Genomic DNA, 19,638 nt, shown 5'->3' on the forward strand with positions numbered 1-19,638 from the left:
TGTTTCATTTCTAGATGTTGCACAAGTATATATGCACAAATACATATATTTTATTTTTTTATGATAGTTTTGGATGTTATAACTAGTTAACTACCTTATATATTGGGAAAAGTTAAATCGGGTTAACAAATATGTTTGTAAGACAAGATGGTGACAATGGGTTGGAACGGATTGGTCCAAATTTGATTCCAACCCAAAGTTTTGAGGTTTGAGACTGGGTTGGATTCAAGATCAAGGTAAACTTCTGGGTATAAAATCTTCTAAATGTCTACAAATGTTAATTGCTTTCATAGTTCTTGTATTGATACAGAGAATATAATGTATATACCAGCATTTTTAGAAAAGTCCATGAAATATTGTATTATTGTGCACTATAGATACATTAGATCAACACCAATCACTAAAGCCAAGAAACTAACAGCTTATACATATTTCTAAGTTCATATTTATGGATATATATATACACACACATATAGCTCAGGTCGAGTACTGCTACGTCTACAAAGCTACCTTAACCATTTTGGTCCATTTATTCGAGGTTGTCTAGGACAAGGTTAGATCAAAAGCTAGAAGATCCATGCCCTGCCTAAACGTAAAATGGGTCAAGATTTAGGCCCAACTAAACCAACGATTTCATCTGGGTTGGGTTCGATTCAATCTTATTGGGTTGTGGCCTTGGATTGTACCTTGGGGAGACCTAGTCCATCAGCAGCTCTATTTTGTATTAAAAGGAAAACGTAGATTAGTAGCAAGCGAACCAAAAAAAAAGGATTTTCTAACTTAAACAATTTGAATAACTAGCCCAGGAAAGTTACAGACATCCTAAATGTATGACAGCAATTTAGAATCCCTTGTATTGCCAAAAATTAATGATCCAAATGTAACAAATATCCATACCTTTCTGCTTGTACCCCTCAACACCAAGAATGTCTCATTGAGAGTGTCAATGCTCTCCATTACTATCAAAATTTGACCATTATTGACTGATGTAGATGCCCGCTTGTAACTAACTACAACATTGTAACCTAAAGCAAGCAAACCACCTAGCGTTGTCCTTCCAACCTGCACCACGGGATTTGTGGGGAAAAGTGAGTAACAATTTGAAAAAAGAATAGACAATTAGATTTCTGAATCAGGATAAAAGAGTACTACCATTACACTGAACAATCATTTATGTCCTGTTGTAATTTCACAAAGAACTAGTGACAAGTAATAAAATCAGTTAATATTCTAATTTGACATCAAGCCTAGTAGCATGTAATGAAGAGTTTAATTGCTAATTTGACAATGAGAGCAGGATATCTAATGAAACTAATATAAATACGAGTTCAAATAATTTTTTCACATGTGAAGAGAGTTATATAAGAAAACTAGTAATAAGAACTGGGCTAATAAGAAATATACAGCCATATTCATCTCAACTGCCCCAGCTACATAAACGATATAACAGCCATTAATTCATAAAGGTGACGTAACCAAAAGTTTCACACAAGCAGGATATTGATGGCTACACATGCATTAGGAAACTTCCACAGCCCAAAATAAGCATGCGAGTGAATCATCTCAGATAGCCAAGCTTAACCCAATAATATAAATTTCTAATGAAAAACCTTTTCATATATTGATCCACAAAATTATCTCTTTGCTTTGAATTGATAAATAATTTATACAGAGATTCTGTGCATAATCTGTGGGGAACAAACATACTTTTCAAGTTTTGCTTTATCTCATCCCATATGGTACAATATTCCTGGTGCCCATCAGCTTAGTTGATGTGTATTAGTTGATGTGCAGGAAATCTAATCTAGTAATGCTTCCATATCCATATTTCAATTAACATTCAACACTTCATATTCATACTTCAGTTAACATCCAACGCATACAGTTTACCCCCAGGTTCCAACTTCCATCATCGTAACTCTAGGTCAATTTACGTTTCTGACCCTATCATCAAGATGGGGTACCATCCCAAGTGTCGAGATAGGACCATCCCGCCATCGCTCCAACATCCCGATCAGTACAACTTGGGACATCCACTATATCAAATGTCGGGTTTGGGCAAGACAGTGGTGCATTCCATTCCAAGGAAAAACCAGAACAATCCCGCCCCATGGGATTTAAAATCTTGATTGTGAGAGTAAAAATTTAAATCCCTTGGGGTGATCCTTGGTGCAACTCTAATGTTGTTCCAACGTGACTTGGAGGTCACAGGTTTGAAACACAAAAATAGCCTCTCCACACATGGGAGTAAGGCTACATAAATCAAACCCTCTCTAGACCCTATAATGGTAGGAGCCTCATGCACTAGCCTGCCCTTTAAAAATTTAAATCAATGGAGATTGCATTTTTAGTATGATGGTTTATTGCCAAACAAACACATAGATCCCTTTCACATTGAACAATACTTCAAGAAAGGATCTACCTCAACATTGGATTTAAAGTCAAGAGAACAAGGTGCTGATAGGGAATTTGAATTACACTCTAAAGAACTTTCAATAAAGAGATATGTTCATCTACATCATCACTCGAATCTCCAAGTATCTTGAATTTTTTTTCATCCATCCATTACTCCATCCAAGGATCGCCGACTCAGAACCAGATCCCGTGCCAGTTGGCGGACAATACAAATCGGTATGCCCCAATACCGGACCATATCGGACCCAAACCACCACGGAAACAAGGGATGAGCCAAGGAGAAAAAGAGAGAAGAGAGGGGAAAGAGGGGGAGGGAGGAAAAAAAAAGAGGCCAATAGAGACACCAATGGTGGCTACCGGAGGGCCTCAGAGGCCGCCGCCTGGGCTCTATGGTCCTCCACAAAAGAAAATCCAAGAAGAGAGAAATAGAGAGAGCGAGAGGGGAAGGGAGAGAAGAGGAGGGAGCGAAAGCCGATGGGGAGGCCGTCAGAGGCCCGCTAGGTGGCCATCGGACAGTCCAAAATAACCCCACGACCACCGCAGGTTTGAAACAAGGGTTTGCCCTTATTTGTCATGTTTTTTAAAAAATTCGATACACAATGAAGGCGGCTATGATAAATCCATTGCCAGCTTCACTATGTATCATGTTTTTTAAAAAATATGATGAAACAGAGACGAACCCTATTTCGAACCCGCAGTTGCCGTGGGACAATTTTGGGCCATCCAGTGGCCACTCGACGGCCTCCCCATTGCCTTCCACTCCCTCTTCTCTCCCTTCCCCTCTCTCTCTTCTCGCATCTTGTGGAGGAACGGGAGCCCCGAAGGCCTCAGCGCCCTCCAGTCGCCTCGACGGGCCACCACTGGCCTTTTTCTTTCCTTTCCTCCCATCCTCTCTCTCTCTTCCTCTCTTTCCTTCTCCCTCACTCCATCTTTGCCGGCTATCCAAATCGAACACCCACATCACACCGATCAACCGCCGTTACGGTTCGACACGCCCCGAACTGTCCAAGTTGGAGTGATTCGGCGAACCCTAGCTCCATCACTTGAAATGATGATACATGCTTGATGAGGTACATACTCATCACCTCTCCTCAGTTGCATCTACTTATAGAAGATAAGATTGAGCCCAAAAGAATGCTCTACACAATATTACATAAAGAACATATAAAGAAGACATTAAGAAGGAGAAGAGAAAAAAAGGATAACATGTGCAAAGCCTCCACCCAAAAGTTTAAAATTTAAACCATCATTAAACCTCAAAATCAAAACTGAATATCAAACTATCTACCTTCAATTGGTTGTAGACAGCATTTGTAGGAAGAGTAACTAGGTCATAAAGCTAGGGCTAACATTTATTTTCCAATAAACTTGAAGCTTCTAGGACTCCATAATTCCCAGGAATTTACACCCAAAGAACTCCAACTAACTTGTAGGTAGAAGCCCAAGGAAACAAAAATAACAAGAGGACAAGTTTTCTTCATGACCTTATCAAATCAAGGTGAAAGCTTAAACAAAGGCATTCTGCAAACAAAGCCCCAAAAGGAATGACTGAGACAAATACTGATTGTTAGGCATTCTGATATTAACCCAATCGGTTTTCACCATTTCAGCCACAATCTTGCACCCATGTTCTGACAGTCCAACATGTCAGATTCTTCAACCAATTGAAAGCTTGAATAAGCTATCAAATGGCCAAGCCACTTGCCCATATTCAAAGAAAGATTTTCTTGGTGGGACAATCTTTTGGCCATTTTTGTTGAAAGATATGATTGCATATGGGTGAAACTATGATCGTTTTGATATTATCATCTTACCTTGGTCTACCTCTAAGATTATTACATGATAATATATATCTTGCAAGAGTAAGTTCTGCAATCTAGCCTAGGTTTCTTGCTCTTGCTTAGTCACTCTCTGGCAAGGATTTAAATTATGGCCTGCCGTACCCATGTCAGTCACAAGACAAACACAGTTTCATATCATACTTTACTATTGTACCATGTACTCAATCATATGCCACAGCCAAACAGCAAGGGGTATCAGAATGCATCACGCAGATTGTCGCCATATCTCGATGAGTAAGTGCACCAGGATGCACTAACATTTGCCATGTATAATTGTGTGCCAACTAATATGCCATCAATTGCTCATAAGAAAATAATTATTAATGGCAAATATTAACAGAATCAATAAGTTACCAAAACATCTCTAGGGGGCTGCATTGCCTTACATTAAGTTAACCTAAATATATGTTTTGTCATCAATCATGTTAGCCCAAGTATATCACTTTGAATGGACTTTTAATCATCCATATTCTAATCACCAGTCTTTTTTCTACTTCCAGTTATCTGAATGCTGACTGGACTTAGCGCAACGAAGAAAGGATATGACCATGATTTCATGATACAGACAGACAGCAGAAAATATTAAACTTGATCATCAATGATCCCAACAATACATCAATCAGTGAATCAGCACAAAGATATTCTCATGACATATATTCTCCTTACAACTAAACCATGTTCAATCCTTCTAACCTACTGAAAAGATTTAATAAGTAGATCAATGTAATACGGCTGCTTGCATATTTATAAAGCTTCATGGAATGTGAGGCTAAAATATGTCCATTGAATAACAAATCTACTTTTAGGTGTTTTAAGTTTGGTAATTGCATCGAGAAGTTCAAAAATGATACTTTTAGAACTGAATTCTAGGAAAAATATTAAACTGATGTACTTGACGTACTGATCATGTCTGGTACTCATATTAGCACTTTAGTCTTGTTCTCTCCACAAAACTACAACATGGCTTTAATCAAATAAGATATAATTATGTATTTCTGAAGGACCTGATGCAAATTCTAGAAAATCAAATCATGCAGAACATTAAGTGAAAAACAATAGATAGCTGATGCGTGACATATCATAAACAGTTACATAACTAACAGTTGTTAATCAGGCAGTACTAGAATCAAGTAGAAAAATAAGTAAATAAATAAATAAACAAACCACAAGCAACAAGTATATAAGAAATTAAGATACCTCGAATTCAGCTTTTGGTCGAATGATGAAGTTCTTGTCAACAATTCTCTGATCACCTAGTGACAGATAGTATCTGATACCACTCTGTCTAACCTTTATCCAATCATTTATCTTTGCTTCTTCAGATGCAAATGGAGGCCGAAGGTACATCTCAATATAGCTGAAAACATAGCAATGTAGAAATGAAGTTAATAATTTTCCATTAAACAAAGCACTGTTGTGACTTGTGAGGTGACAGAAAACTCAAAAGCATTTGTAAATTTGGTATAATCAAGTGAACATGTAAAAAGAAGAAGAAGAAACTGTAATGCACTCACTTCTCGGTTTCTGCTTTACTTCCATCAAATGAGTAAGTTGTGTGTCCATCCGGAGACTGTTCAGAAGTCAACAATCTAAATTCAGAAAGGAATTTAATGGTGAAATGAAACCCAACATTACAACCATGAAATTGCATTGATATAAGAAAAGAAACTCATCAAACCAGATTGAAAGCCAATTAATTATGGTAATATATGGTGAGTCCGTGAGTGTCAAAATATATTCTGGGTAAATGTGAAGCAAATGATAAAAACATATCACGGTGAGATTTGGATGGCATTATAGAAATAAAAGTTAAAAAAGGAAAAGGATTCCATGTGTTCATTTTGTATTGTGTTGGAAGCTGGAGCACTTTTAAGACAGTCTGAAAGTTCAGTAAATGGAAATCTGACAATTAAAATTCATGGAGAAAGTTGCACAATAATGTAGTTTGATCCACAAAATAATTAAAATATATGGTTCAATCCCGTCATAGTCTTCACAGGATTGTTTCTAAATGGTCTATTTCTTATTTTCTACAAGATATGGTTGTCAACCCAATCTTCACCCCAGCAGAGCAGAGGCTAGTGAACCAAGTGTGCATTCAGCCTTTTCCCATCCTTACTTCCACTGTTTCTTCCCCTTAGCTCCTCTTTTCTTCCTCTCTTATTTTCTAATTAGGTCTTTTAATTCTTATTTTGTTTCTGTTTCACTTAAGTCTTTCAGGCTGATTTTGATGGCCATGTAATAAATCTAATCCTAGAGGACTATTAAACAAGGAGAAAGTGACTTCAGATATGGGTTCTGAAAAAAAATTAACTGAAGAACGAGGATCTAAATCATTACATGGCATCGAAGGACCGAATGTGAGAGGATTCCTTTTGCTTGCCTTTCCCCAGAGTATTTGTTCTCCTGAGGTGGTGAGCAAGAGGAACTTTAGATACAACAGGTAATTGCAAGATCAACCAGTGTTTTGTCCTTCCTCTGCGACATTAGCGGTTAGCTCTGTTGAGCCTGTCTTGGCAATGCCATACGTGCAACACAGACTATATGTCAATTGTCAGGCCCGTTACGCTGATAAGGACTATCTGGTGATGTTGCCATTTTCTTCCCCTAACAAGCTGATTTCTGGGGTAATTTTTCTAATCTTTTCCGATCTATGATGGTCCATCACATTTTATGTGCCTCTGTCATGCTGACAATTGAACTTTTCTGTATGATCTTATCCATGTCTTCCTATGTCTGCTAATTTTTGTCCACTTCCTGCATCCAAAGTTTAAAGAAACGTACGACTTTGTTTTAGTTCTGTTCCACTGTTAAAAGTTGTCAATGTGATCATCCTTATCACACGTTGCTGATTTGTTTCAAGGATAGCAAAACTGATACATATGGGAGATCTTTTGTCCGCCTCATGCTTGCTCTTTAATTACAACCCACATACAGAAAAAGAGAGTGGGAAGTAAGCAAGGATTTCTTCCAACACTAGAAACGGAAATTTATCCACAGACAATTAGCATTTCAAGTATTCACTGTACTTCTTCATGCAATTTTCAAGAGAATAAATAAGGATCTAGATAAAGTCTATAAAAGGTTATGGAGAAGAGTTGCCCATAATGTTGGCTTTTACACCACCATATACACATACTGACCTCTCCATGGTAGGGTAGATTTGTGAAATAGAAGCCATGCAACTTGCAAGTTTCAATGTTGGACTCCAATATTTCAACAATATATAGTACAATAAGATGTACAAACTCTAAAGGAACATTGACATTGTCAAAGGATGAATATGTGAAGCTTCAAGCATTTGCATCAGGTCTAATCTTTATGAAGTGATTTTCAATACCCTGCTTCATGTAATCCTAATCTCTCCAAAGCCACATTTGCAAAGTATAGGTTTTGCTTACTGTGTCAAAAATTTGTTCCTCAGTTTGTGAATTCCCAAATTTCTGAACACATGACTGGACGTTTCAGATCTTAGAGCCTTATTTTCCAAGGTTCTTTTATGACTGCAGCAGAAGGATCACATACTAAGGTCACCAGCCTTAGTAATTCTCAACCTAACCTTGTTCTCAGATTCATCTCAGTACATAACCAAGTTTCCTCTAAGCCTTCAGTCCCCATGCATGTTAACTAGATTATTAAATTCTTCAGACACCATTTTTCTCATTTGATGTCTCTCAAAACTTTAATACTAAGATTGGCTGAGGGCACCATTGGATCTAAGGTTTGTCAACTCGATACTAGACTTCGTACTAGTGCCATGCTGATATAGTGTCAGTACGCCCGATATAGGGGTCAATTTTGTGTATCTAGACTCGGTATGTCCCCCATACTGAGTCTCAGTTTGGTACCGATATGGTACAATATGCTTGCTACAAGATGGTATGCATTGGTACACTGAACCTTGGTCGAGTCTTTACATCCAATCAAGATTTTAAATCTCGTGGAACGAGGCTGTCCCGTTTTTTCATGAAACGGGATGCGTCGCCGTCCCACCCAATTCCGACACTTGGGACAGAGGATATCCTAAAACGTCCTGATCAGAATACTGGACGCTAGCAGGATGGCCTGTCCCAACACATGAGATGGTACTCCGTCTCAGTGTCCCACGGGACGTTCCACTAGGACCTGAATCCCTACATCCAATACTTTTCTCACTTAGGGGTGGGAATTGGGAATTTCTAACATATAACCACCATCCTGCACATAGCTATCCAAAAATAAATGAAAAGAAAATAAAATTTAAAAAAAAAAAAAAAAACTGGTTCCACCAGTGTTTGGCACATGCTCAGCTTTGAATACTTAAACAGGTATATTAGTGTTAAAAATAGGTGTTATTGGTGTCCGTTCATCTGAACATGGAAGATAACCTCACTAGTTTCCACTTCAGAGATCAGAGATCTCATGATTTACATGACCAACCTGGGAGAATTGGTGTTACATCTCCAGTTACAAGTAAACAAACAGCATCTCTCCAATTACCTGCAACTGACACCACAGCTTATTGAACACCTTACTTTTAAGTGGAGATAGGAATTCCACCCACGCCATAGGTGGGAAATTCAGGCAACCAAACCGGCTCTAAATGCATAATAAATTAGTTTTCTGAGAAAACCAAGTATAAACCTTGAACCAATTATACAATTCATCTATGTCGGTGTGTATAAGAAAGCTGCTGTATGATAGTGGATAAGATACGCACTGCATTACAGAAAAATAAGGCAGGAAGGGTATGGACAACTTAGCATTACCCAAAAATTCTGCTGGATGATGTACTAACCTCACTTTTGCATTTCAATTTATAGTAAGGCTCTCTGAAAGATGATACAAAGCTGTTGTTGATTCTAATCTGCAGGAGTCCCCGGCAACAAAAAAAGGAGGGTTACTAAATGAATACAAAATGAAATCACCACATAGATCATTATATTGGAAGTAACCAAAAAATTGACCTGGGCATGATGAAGGTCCGGCTCGATGTGTTTCCTGAACAAAGGGAATATGCTATCAATGAGGTAGTCTAACGAACAAGAATCTCCAATGTCATGTCGAACCTTAGAAAGGAGGCTAAAATGGACACCGCCAACCTGAGGTACCAAACATAGTTTTCTCAAGAAGAAATATTTTCTTGTAGAAGCTGGGATGCTACAGCTCTTACCACAGCAACCCTGATATCAAGCAAAGATCGTAGTGTTGAATGGAGAGCATAGGCACCATCCACAATGACCTGAGAAGGAAGCTATCAGGAGAACCAAACAAGAAGAAATCGATGATCATTCAACATGATCTGAAAACTACATCATGGCAAGAGGGAAGGCTCACCACCCCGGACAAAGAAATCTTCAATAGTTTCGAACCACTCCGCCTTTTCTCTTGGAAGTCAAATAATGGCATCAGGGTTTCCTTGCCATTTACCAAATCCTGCACTCATGAAACCAAACTGTTAGCTTCTGGATCCTAAAGAGTAAATACATTACACCCATCGATAAATAGTATCCACTGAGCAGAAAAAAGAAGGGAAAATAATACATGGAGGTTGCGCACGAGGGCATCAAAGTCTATGGAATCCAAGTCATTCCCATCATCAGCTCCATTGCGGTAGTTCTCCATAGAGATGACAACGCAACAACCGAGGACCGATGCCACCTTCTCCGCTAAGCTATTGGCGATCAGGTAATTTCCTCAAAAAAAAAAAAAGATCAAGTAATGATCGCTCTTGAAGAGGAGGGATTGATCACCTGGTTTTGCCGGATCCGCTGGGGCCACCGATTCCAACCGTGACGACATGCCCCTCCTTCTTCTCGCGGAGCTCCTGAATGGCCTTCACCAGCAGATAATATCCATGATCGAAGGGCTGGCCGCCAATCCAATTTCAAAAACCGATGGTCCGAATTCAGGAATTCAGGTGTCGATAAAAATCGGAACTTGGGAGAAGAGAAGAAGGGAGGAGTAGATGCTTACGACGTGGAGAGGTAGGGATTGAAGGATGGAAGAGGAGGTGGCGGACGAGGTTGGGGATGGGGGGGAGGTGGAGGAGTAGTAGTAGTCTCTGCCTCCCCCTTCCAAAACCCTATGGAGGACTTCGTCTTCCATGGACGACGAGCGCGACGGGAGAAGGGAAAGGGGAGGTTGGTTTATGTAACGGTGCAGGAAACGTTTCTCCGCTTTTGCCCTTCTGAACCTTGCGACCCAAGAAGTTAACCAAGAGTGTCGTGCCGGTTCCTTTTGCTCGACGTGGATATTTGAAACCCAGAATTGTGGAATTTTTTCAGCGCCTTAAAGCTATGGTAGAGTTTCGCTTTTTGATATAAAGATGGAAACTACTATTTTTCCTTTTTAGGAATGAAAAATATTTTTATGAAAAAAATAAAAAAAAAAATAGTAGGGCCAATGGACGTAAAACGGTAAAAGTTAAAAAAAAAAAAAAATTGACATGTGATCAATTTGGGTAACCTTTTAATTTGTGTATCAAAACAATTTGGAACCAGATTTTCATGAACAATATTTTTTTTGATTGACTTGCAACCATAGCATTTACAACTCGAATATAAGTTGTAATTTTTATAAGCAATAAAATTTGCTATGATTCCCCCGAGCATCTAATAAAGCATGTCAAATTTGTGTGTGGCACGATAAAGTTAGGCATTTTGGGTTCCATGTCTTAGTGAAAAAGACTCCATGATTTTTGATAGATTATGATGCTTGTTAAAATCATATATATTCATAGAGAATAATGTTTTCTAAATTTATATAAATAAAAAATAAAAATTATAAATAATATACTGAGTCATGAGAAATGCAAAAAGTAAAAATTGAGTAAAAAAAATAGATAACCTTTATAGTAGGCCAGATCTTCCTTGCAAGATCTTTAATCACAGCATAATAGTTGCATGAATTGCAGTTAAAAGAGTAATTTTATATTCTCCACCTTTTTAAAAATAAAAACTTCAAAAATCATATATTATTTTCTTTTATGGATGACTTATATTATGTCCCACATCGAGTTAAATTTTAATATAATATGAACCACCTAAAACAAAGATTGGGTACGAAGGTTATAGCTAATCTATTAATGACACGTCAAAACTAACAAAATTCTTAAATTTTATAGAAATGTCACTTTGTTCAAATTAGTGATATTTTTTTTTATATTTTTACTTTACTCTTTTCCTGTTCTTCTAGTTAAATGAGCTAAATCTATCCAATATAATAAATTATTTTCTAGTATTCTTTATTATTTTTTTTTTTATAAATTATATCCTACAAGAATTGATAGATCCATAAGTCTTAATAAACCATTCTATAAATTCTTATGGAATCTCTTATTTTGCATCTAATATCTAAACAAGTGGAACCGAAAATCAAGCCATAGGGAGAAAGTAGCATAACTGAAACTAACAAATATTTTTTTCCACAAAGAATTAACCAAGCGAATAAGCACAAAAAGATGACCACAAAACATCACCTAAGCCAAAGGTTAAATTTTCATTTGAAATATTAATTTCATCACTATTTTTCTTGTACATGGCTAATTCTATATAAGCATAGTATGAAATAAATTACTAAACTATATGTGTATAGCATTAATGATATAACAAGTTTCAAAAATATTTTCATGTTCCCATGAGAGATTATAAAAATAATAAAGAGTCCAGCCATGAAACCATGATATTAATATAACAAACAACCATGTCACTTAATTAAAATACTATCTAATTTGATAAATTTGCAAATCTTTGTGATGCAGGACAATCAATCAAGGAATCTAAATTTTTTTTAATACACACACACACACACACGATGCAGGACAATCTATCAAAGAATTTGGATTTTTTTTTTATGCAATTGATCTATATGCTAATGAAAAGCTGAGTTTAAAAATAAAAAATAATTAGGCAAATAAACTATAATCTAATCAAATGCGGCATATCATGAAAATATCACAGAAGAGCATCAAGTAGAAGCACTTTAGATCATCAAAAAATCCACGGTGCTATTTTAAGCTTACTAGCGTGCATGCCATTAAGTTCTAAGATATTAATGTAATCCAGTGCTTAGATTAATTAGATTTGGTTAATATAGATGGAGATGGGTTTTTTTTTTTTCCAACAACAATATACTTTGCTGAGCATAATAGATTGGGATGATGATTTGGAAGAAGTTTTTAAAATCAAAACACGTCAAATTCGAGAGAAGAGATAAAAGAAGATAGATAATCTGGAATAGATCCCAAAATACAGCCTCACACCGCTCGACGCCTCACACAAAGAAAGATGAAAACTTAGTTTCTTCTTATAGCCCAAATAATTCATTAATTTATAATATGTTGGTAATGTCTTACAAGCCTACATTGATAGGCTTATAATCTCATAATTGGATGGAAGTAGTAAATTAAGCAACGCATCTTAATAAAATTAAAAAAAATATATAAGATCTTATTAATAAGAAAAATTAAAATAAATTAAATCTGCATTTTAAGAAAACCTTAATCAAATCAAAATTTCACACCTTGATTAAAATTTCATATCAAATTACTAATATAAAGAAATCCTAAACAAATTAAGCACATAGCCTAGAAATAAAATATAATATGAAATAAAATTCTAGGCTACAAAATAAGTCCCTGTACCATGCAGTCATCGAACCAAATAGGCTTTTGTGTCTGCCACCTAGGCTGCTGCTGTATGTCTATATCATTCAAATCTGCATCACTTTGACAATCTTAAAAGAGGTTCATATTGTGGTCATGTGGGACAATTTTTCAAGCAAACTTCAAGTAGTAGACTTCCCTTGCGGGCTTCTTAGAGCCTGAATAACGAAATCCTTTGATATAATATTTTCTCAATTGGTGAGAGCTTATCCTTGCGTTTGGAGCTTTATCAAAATTTTGATGGTGCAACTATGAATAGATTTTATGATACTATCATAATTTTTTTCTCCGAAACCTTTCATTGAATATTTCATTCGCAATTGATGATAACCTCTCATATAATTATCCTTCGAAGGTCTTTTTTTTAATCCAAATAAAAACTTAATGTCTAGATACAATGAGTATGTTACTCCTCCTCGCAGATAGGAATCTTCATATTTTTTGAATAAGTAGCATAAAAAGAAGTCAAGATCTTTTATCGAGTATGACTTCATCTTTTTAATAAAAACTTCTAAAGAAATAATTATTAAAATATTTTTAAGTAAATTATCCTGACCTTCTCGAGGTTTGGGTAATGACATGATCCCATCCAATATTTTAAAAATATACATATAACCCCTCGATCAAATATAAAATTTAAAATTTAAAAATATAAAATTATCAAATAAAAATATAAAATATTTTAAGACTCAAATAGATTAGATAATGATGTGTTAGTGAGATTATTTAATTTATTTAACAGAAAAATATTAATACATTTTATGTGTCATGTGTATAGCAAAAATTAAGTAGCAGAATGTATATTCTCAAAATATTGAAGAAATTTATAATTATTTTAAGTTTCAAAAAAATTATTATAATTTATTTAATATTTTTAAAAATTTATTTTAATTTTTTTAAAAAAAATTATATTTATTTTAAATTTTAATTAAATTCGATAAAAATAATCGGATTCAAAATGGATTGGGCCGGACACCGGTGGGACGGCCGGCCAGAATTGCCATTCCCAATCAGAAAAACCTAGGCTACCACCCTGAGTTCGGAAGCAGACAAGTGAATGACAGCTATGCATGATGTACCGCTGGAAGTGTAAATTATGCGTGGGGACAAGAAATATCTCTGGCTCACCCAGCTATCGTGTTATTTTTGGGTGGGCCCGGAGACGCGCGGATGTTCTCACCGTCCCGAACCCAAAACCGCAGACGATGGCATTGTTCTTTCCGCCTCGCCTTCAGCTCTCATCCGACGCCCGCGGTTTTAGGGCTTGGCCCCCGCCTTCGGACATTCCCAATCTCTTGCTTTTCTCCGTTTCCTCCCCAATTCCTTACACTTCTCAGAAGCAGCTAATTTGCTCCTCGGAGCTTGCTGTTTAAGGCCTTAAGCTTGTCGCCGGCGGACACCGGAGAGGAGCGTTAAAAGCCGTCCGATGGCTCTCCACGCTGCTGCTTTCTATTTTACCGGCCTCGCTTCAAACTCCCGACTCCGTGCCCAGAACTTCTCGGAGAGGGGTGGTTTCAAAAGGGGATTTGTTAGAGCGGTAGCCGTTCCTCCTCTTTTCTCCACGCCTCGGCCTCTCAGTAGAATTTCAGGTACCCATGTTTGCTGATTTGGGTCATAGGATTAAATTTTTTGGTGCGTTAAATCATTCTAGTCTCTTCATGTATCTTGTAGTGGGAAAGGTTTGAACAAGTCAGTTTTTTCTTGGGTTAAGAAAGGAATAAGAAGTTTGCTGGGATAAAAGAGAAGGATCGAAAGCTAGAGTTCTGTTAAGGAAGGCCTATTGAACAATGAGGTCACTCAAGGTTCCGGCTTTTAGTTGGTAGCTAAATTAACAGGACTATCCTACTTGATCCAGACTTGTAATTTACTGTTAAGAGGTTGTTCCTCTATATTTTCTCATCGAACTCCAAGTTTGTAGTCGGTGGCGTTCGCCTCTTCTTTTCCCTTGGAAAAGGGTGGTAGAAACTCGGAACTTGAAGGGTTTCCGTAATAAGTGAGTGATACCTTGATCCTTTTGGATATTACCTTATTCTTTATCATTGTTATACTTTTGAGCCCTACGTGCTCTGTCTTCATATTATTTACTGTGACTGCTGTAATTTTTTCATTGTATTTTTGAACAGTTTGTAGGTCTCCAAACTTTTACTTCGGTGGCAAAGGCTGAATTTTTCATTGGCAACATGTTAGAAACCTTCTCCATGTGTTCCTTCTAATCAGATCTTAATAATCCAATTATAGATGCAATGAATGGTTGACATCTGGAATCATCTTGGCATTATTGGCTAGAAGAACATCCTTTGGAAGAAAATGTGATTCTGGAAGGAACAAAAGATAAAGGAATGTGCTTTTTAATTAAAGGTGTAGCACATCTTTAATACATCCAAATTCTGGAAAGAATTATGATGATTTCGTTTTGTCGAGCAACCTTTAGGTGCTGAATTGATCATGTCATTCTGTTCATCTCATCGTCTCAATGAAATGGAAGAATGGGAAAAATTATTTCACAACTATCCAAACTGAATTGAAAACATGATAGTATTATTCACATCTCCTGCACTTTTATAGCATAAGATACTAACCTTTGGTAATTGATTTTTCTTGCTGCATGCTTATCCACTACCTTATCTGGATTGATGGGGTGCAGGACTTTTCAAATTATAACGTTTGAAACTTCTCATAATCTCTTTCCTCTGATTTTGGTTGTTATCTTAGGTTTTGGAGGGGCATTTGCAGGCAACAATAGCTCTCTCGAGACTAGTGATTCTTCACTTGTCGTGTGTTTTGGGGAAATGCTAATTGATTTTGTCCCCACGATTAGTGGCTTATCATTAGGTGAATCTCCAGCTTTCAAGAAGGCTCCTGGAGGAGCACCGGCTAATGTTGCTGTTGGCATAGCTCGTCTTGGTGGTTCATCAGCCTTTATTGGGAAGGTAAAGTACATAATGTTTCCTTGAAGCCTGGTTGCTTGCTATCAGATAAGCAAACGACTGATAGACAATTATGCATTGGCTTTCCTTCTAGATAGTCAACAATGGCTTCTTCTTATGGTCATGAACTAAGTATTGCTTGAGACCTACCGGCTGGTTCAATTATGAAGAATCACTGTTGCCACATTTCTATGTTAAAGTTATGATTATATCTTCACAACTTCTTATTCTGCAGAAAATAAGAGACATCCTGTTTGGATGTTTATCAGTATATAAAAGACAGGCTGCTAAATTTTTTACAAAAAACAATCTCTGTTTATGCTATTTTTGAGGTGATTCTTCAGTAATAGGTTTTTACCTGAAGCTGAAATAAAATCATTTTCTGAAGAACAAGAAAACTTTTGAATGCATATTTGGTTTCACTTATTCATATGTGATGAGTCTATATGACACTCAAACTTGTATTATGTAGACATGTTAATTAAGCTTATGTCGCCTATAATGCTATGCCAGATGCAATTTGGAGCCTAAAAGTCAGATAGATGGTTTAAATTTAGTTCAATCTTGAGTTTGTTCCCCATTTAATTGAGTGGAGTCATTTTAGGAAGGTTTGTAATCATTATCCATTGTTTGGCGCTGCTTGTGCTACATTACCATGAATAGTGACTAGCTTCCAAAACCTTCCTCTTTTGTTTTAGTAGGAGTTCAAAAGTGGTTGGTAGGATATAGTTAACATACTATTTTTTTTGGGAACAAAATTGATTTAGGTATGTTGAAGTCCTTTTTTCAGTAGGAAGTATGCTCTTTACTTGTTCTGACATTTATAAGTAAGGGTCATCATCAATTGGTGATTGTTACAATTTTATTATTGTATTTTGTTTCAAGAAAAGTTTCTGGCCAGGTTTGATCCTTATATTTCCGTTCTTTTCCTCACCTCTCTCTAACTCTAATTCTCTTTTAGTCATACATCAAATTTGGTATTAGAGCTACAGGGTCCTACCTTATTTTATTTTCTTTTTCTTGATCTTCTAGGTATTTTTGTCTTGTTTCATTTGCTATTCATCATGTTATCAAATAAGGCAAGGTTGCAAATGCCGTTGGGACGATAGGGCATCCCATCATCTTGAGTGTTAGGATGGGATGAGTTGAGAAATGGTCTAGGACAGGATGGGGCATCCAATGTCCTGTGTGTTGGTACAGGGGAATCCAGTTCCATGAAAAAACTGGGACATCACTGTCTCATGATATTTAGAACCTCGAAATAAGGAATTAGGTTTAAAGAATTGATATTCTTCATCAACATGTCATATATGAGAAGAAAATTTTTGAGTAGATGCATGATTTGGCATCAAGAAACACAACTATGCAGGCAATTGTAGCAACTCTATGCATCGAATCAGTTGTAATGCTAGTTCGTTAACTCTTTCGTACATTCATCTACTCCCGAAGCATATTTTTTGCCACAATATGCAAGTAATGATGGTGCTTGTGCAATTTTTAAAGTGACAGAGGAAGAAGAATGCAAAACTAATTCTGGGATAAGCTAGAGTAATTAAAGATCAGCTAAAAGCTCCCAACCCCCCGAAAAAAAAAAAACTAGAAGAAAGAAAGAAGAAAAGAACTAGAAGCTAAAACTAGGAACCAGAAGATCTAAAAATAACCAGCAGCCTTTTACCTTGCTGCCAAGAGGGCTTCATTGTTGCTTGGAATCCACCAAGGTATTTCAAAGTGCGCCATGGTCTAGGACTCCACAAACTAACTGGTGTCACTATGGGGATCTGTGCAAGTGGATATTTAGTCCCACATTGGTTGTGTTAAGTAGATCTTAGGCCCTTAGGAACCCCAAACAATATCTTCCGGCTGTTGAAATGATGGTGATCTTGTATGGTTGAGTGATGGGATGCATGTTGAAATGATGGTGACAAATTAACTTTCTACAAATTATTTTCTTTTTCATCTCAATGAACATTAGATGCCGATATGCACTGAACTTTTTTAAGCTACCAAGATCTCTTGGATGTGGAATGGCTCTAGTTCTAGACAAAGACCAATAGGACAATGTTTTCTGTAGCATCAATGTTCATTCTGAAGGCACAAGTCATAATTCAAGGAGCTGTGTGAAGACTTGATTGCGCATGGTATTTTAGTTGATAAAATTTAATTTTTTCCTTTTTGTCAATCAATTTGTCCAGTTTCCTTTGCAACGCATTGCCTTTTCAATGCCTAAGCTTGTAAGGATGCTTACCATCTTCATAAATTTTATCAGTTTGCCTCTAGCTTCTCTGAGACTATAGTGCATGTTATGTAATATTAAACTGCTGGTACTTTGCTGATCTCTTGAAGATTGATGAACATATATAACGACCCAGTGCTCTTACTTGCATATCTGCTTGCTAAAAGTGACAGACCATTTGTGGATTGGTTTTTTCCATGCATGTTTGTAATGGAAAGAAATAAATCAACTGTTCCTGCTTTATGTCTGTGTGAGAACTGGTAGTCTGGTACTTTTATATCTTATGCTCAAATTCCCCCATCTTTCATTTGTTCAATGACATGCACAGGTTGGTGAAGATGAGTTTGGGTATATGCTAGCTGATATTTTAAAAGAAAATAATGTGAACAATCAAGGAATGCGGTTTGATCCGGGTGCTCGAACAGCTTTGGCTTTTGTTACATTGAGAAATGATGGTGAACGTGAGTTCATGTTTTATCGTAATCCCAGTGCTGATATGCTGCTCGAAGAGAAAGAACTTGACCTTGACATCATTAGGAAGGTACATGATGAATAAATGTGGTGATAAGAGAATTCATTGTTTCTACAACAGCTACAAGTGCCTCTATTATTTTTGCACTTGGATTATTTGAATATTTTATTTTCTTCAGTCATCGTACTTACCATTATAACATCTTTGTTAGGCAAGGATCTTCCACTATGGATCTATAAGTCTTATCACCGAACCATGTAAATCAGCACATATTGCAGCAGCTATGGTTGCTAAGGATGCTGGAGTGCTTCTTTCTTATGATCCAAATCTGAGGCTTCCACTATGGCCATCTGCAGAGAGTGCTAGAGATGGAATCTTGAGCATATGGGATGCTGCTGATATTATCAAGGTAGCTATCTCTTAGTTTTACAAAGCATCTATAACATATTGCTGTATTCTTTTCTTTTAGAGACTTACTGATTTTAGTTTCATTTATGAAACAGATAAGTGAAGAAGAAATTTCCTTTTTGACTAAAGGAGAAGATCCATATGATGATGCAGTTGTACGCAAGCTCTTCCACCCAAATCTTAAGTTGCTTCTTGTCACTGAGGGCCCACAGGGCTGCAGATATTATACCAAGGTATAGATTAATTTTGTTATTATGCTGTCTATGATGATGCTTTAATTCCATAGGTCCTTTTTCTCAATAACAAAATATTTAAGATGTCCATTGACAACCTAATTTATGGAACTTAATTTTTAATATATTATTGTTTCCATATTGTGAACTATCTCAGCTCGTAATAATTTTCATCATATATTTAAGCCATCTCTTTATGTAAGTTTGCTATTTGACATATATTTGCTTGGTTACATGTGTAAATGAGTGTAATGATTTTACTTTATCAACAATATATTTTTTAATTCTCTTAGTGTTTATTGGCTTTATGAATGCAAGTTTTTCAAAAGATAGTCTCACAATTTCAAGGTCTGCCTTCTTCAACTTGGAATTCAAGCCCCTAGTCTGCCTGAGCCCTAAGGTCTTTTATATTTCATGACATACATGATCATATCATTTGATCTGTATCAGCTGCCATCGTTTTAC

General features: G+C 36.6%; 2 protein-coding genes across 7 annotated transcripts in view; one reads left to right on the plus strand and one right to left on the minus strand.

The window, feature by feature from the left end:
* The window catches only part of LOC105053245 (uncharacterized), a 52,126-nt gene extending 41,682 nt beyond the window's left edge, over positions 1-10,444 (minus strand). For 2 of the 5 annotated variants that reach the window (XM_073244317.1, XM_073244318.1), the window contains exons 1-10: positions 10,212-10,444; positions 9,989-10,104; positions 9,780-9,909; positions 9,573-9,671; positions 9,409-9,477; positions 9,203-9,337; positions 9,034-9,102; positions 5,771-5,826; positions 5,454-5,613; positions 898-1,062 (exon numbers count right to left, since the gene is read on the minus strand). In XM_073244317.1, the coding sequence (XP_073100418.1) occupies positions 898-1,062; positions 5,454-5,613; positions 5,771-5,826; positions 9,034-9,102; positions 9,203-9,337; positions 9,409-9,477; positions 9,573-9,671; positions 9,780-9,909; positions 9,989-10,104; positions 10,212-10,343 (1,131 nt within the window). In that variant the 5' untranslated portion in view covers positions 10,344-10,444. The remainder of the gene's footprint in view (positions 1-897; positions 1,063-5,453; positions 5,614-5,770; positions 5,827-9,033; positions 9,103-9,202; positions 9,338-9,408; positions 9,478-9,572; positions 9,672-9,779; positions 9,910-9,988; positions 10,105-10,211) is intronic. The other 3 variants (XM_073244316.1, XM_073244315.1, XM_073244314.1) reach the window with 2 other exon arrangements.
* Positions 10,445-14,075: 3,631 nt separating this feature from the next.
* The window catches only part of LOC105053244 (probable fructokinase-6, chloroplastic), a 35,645-nt gene continuing 30,082 nt past the window's right edge, over positions 14,076-19,638 (plus strand). Inside the window, exons 1-5 of one of the 2 annotated variants that reach the window (XM_073245027.1) lie at positions 14,076-14,489; positions 15,613-15,830; positions 18,389-18,601; positions 18,744-18,941; positions 19,036-19,173. In XM_073245027.1, coding sequence (XP_073101128.1) covers positions 14,327-14,489; positions 15,613-15,830; positions 18,389-18,601; positions 18,744-18,941; positions 19,036-19,173 — 930 coding nt within the window. In that variant the 5' untranslated portion in view covers positions 14,076-14,326. The remainder of the gene's footprint in view (positions 14,490-15,612; positions 15,831-18,388; positions 18,602-18,743; positions 18,942-19,035; positions 19,174-19,638) is intronic. The other variant, XM_010934340.4, reaches the window with a different exon arrangement.

Source organism: Elaeis guineensis, chromosome 10, assembly GCF_000442705.2.
Source record: "Elaeis guineensis isolate ETL-2024a chromosome 10, EG11, whole genome shotgun sequence".
NCBI classification, from domain to species: Eukaryota; Viridiplantae; Streptophyta; class Magnoliopsida; order Arecales; family Arecaceae; genus Elaeis; species Elaeis guineensis.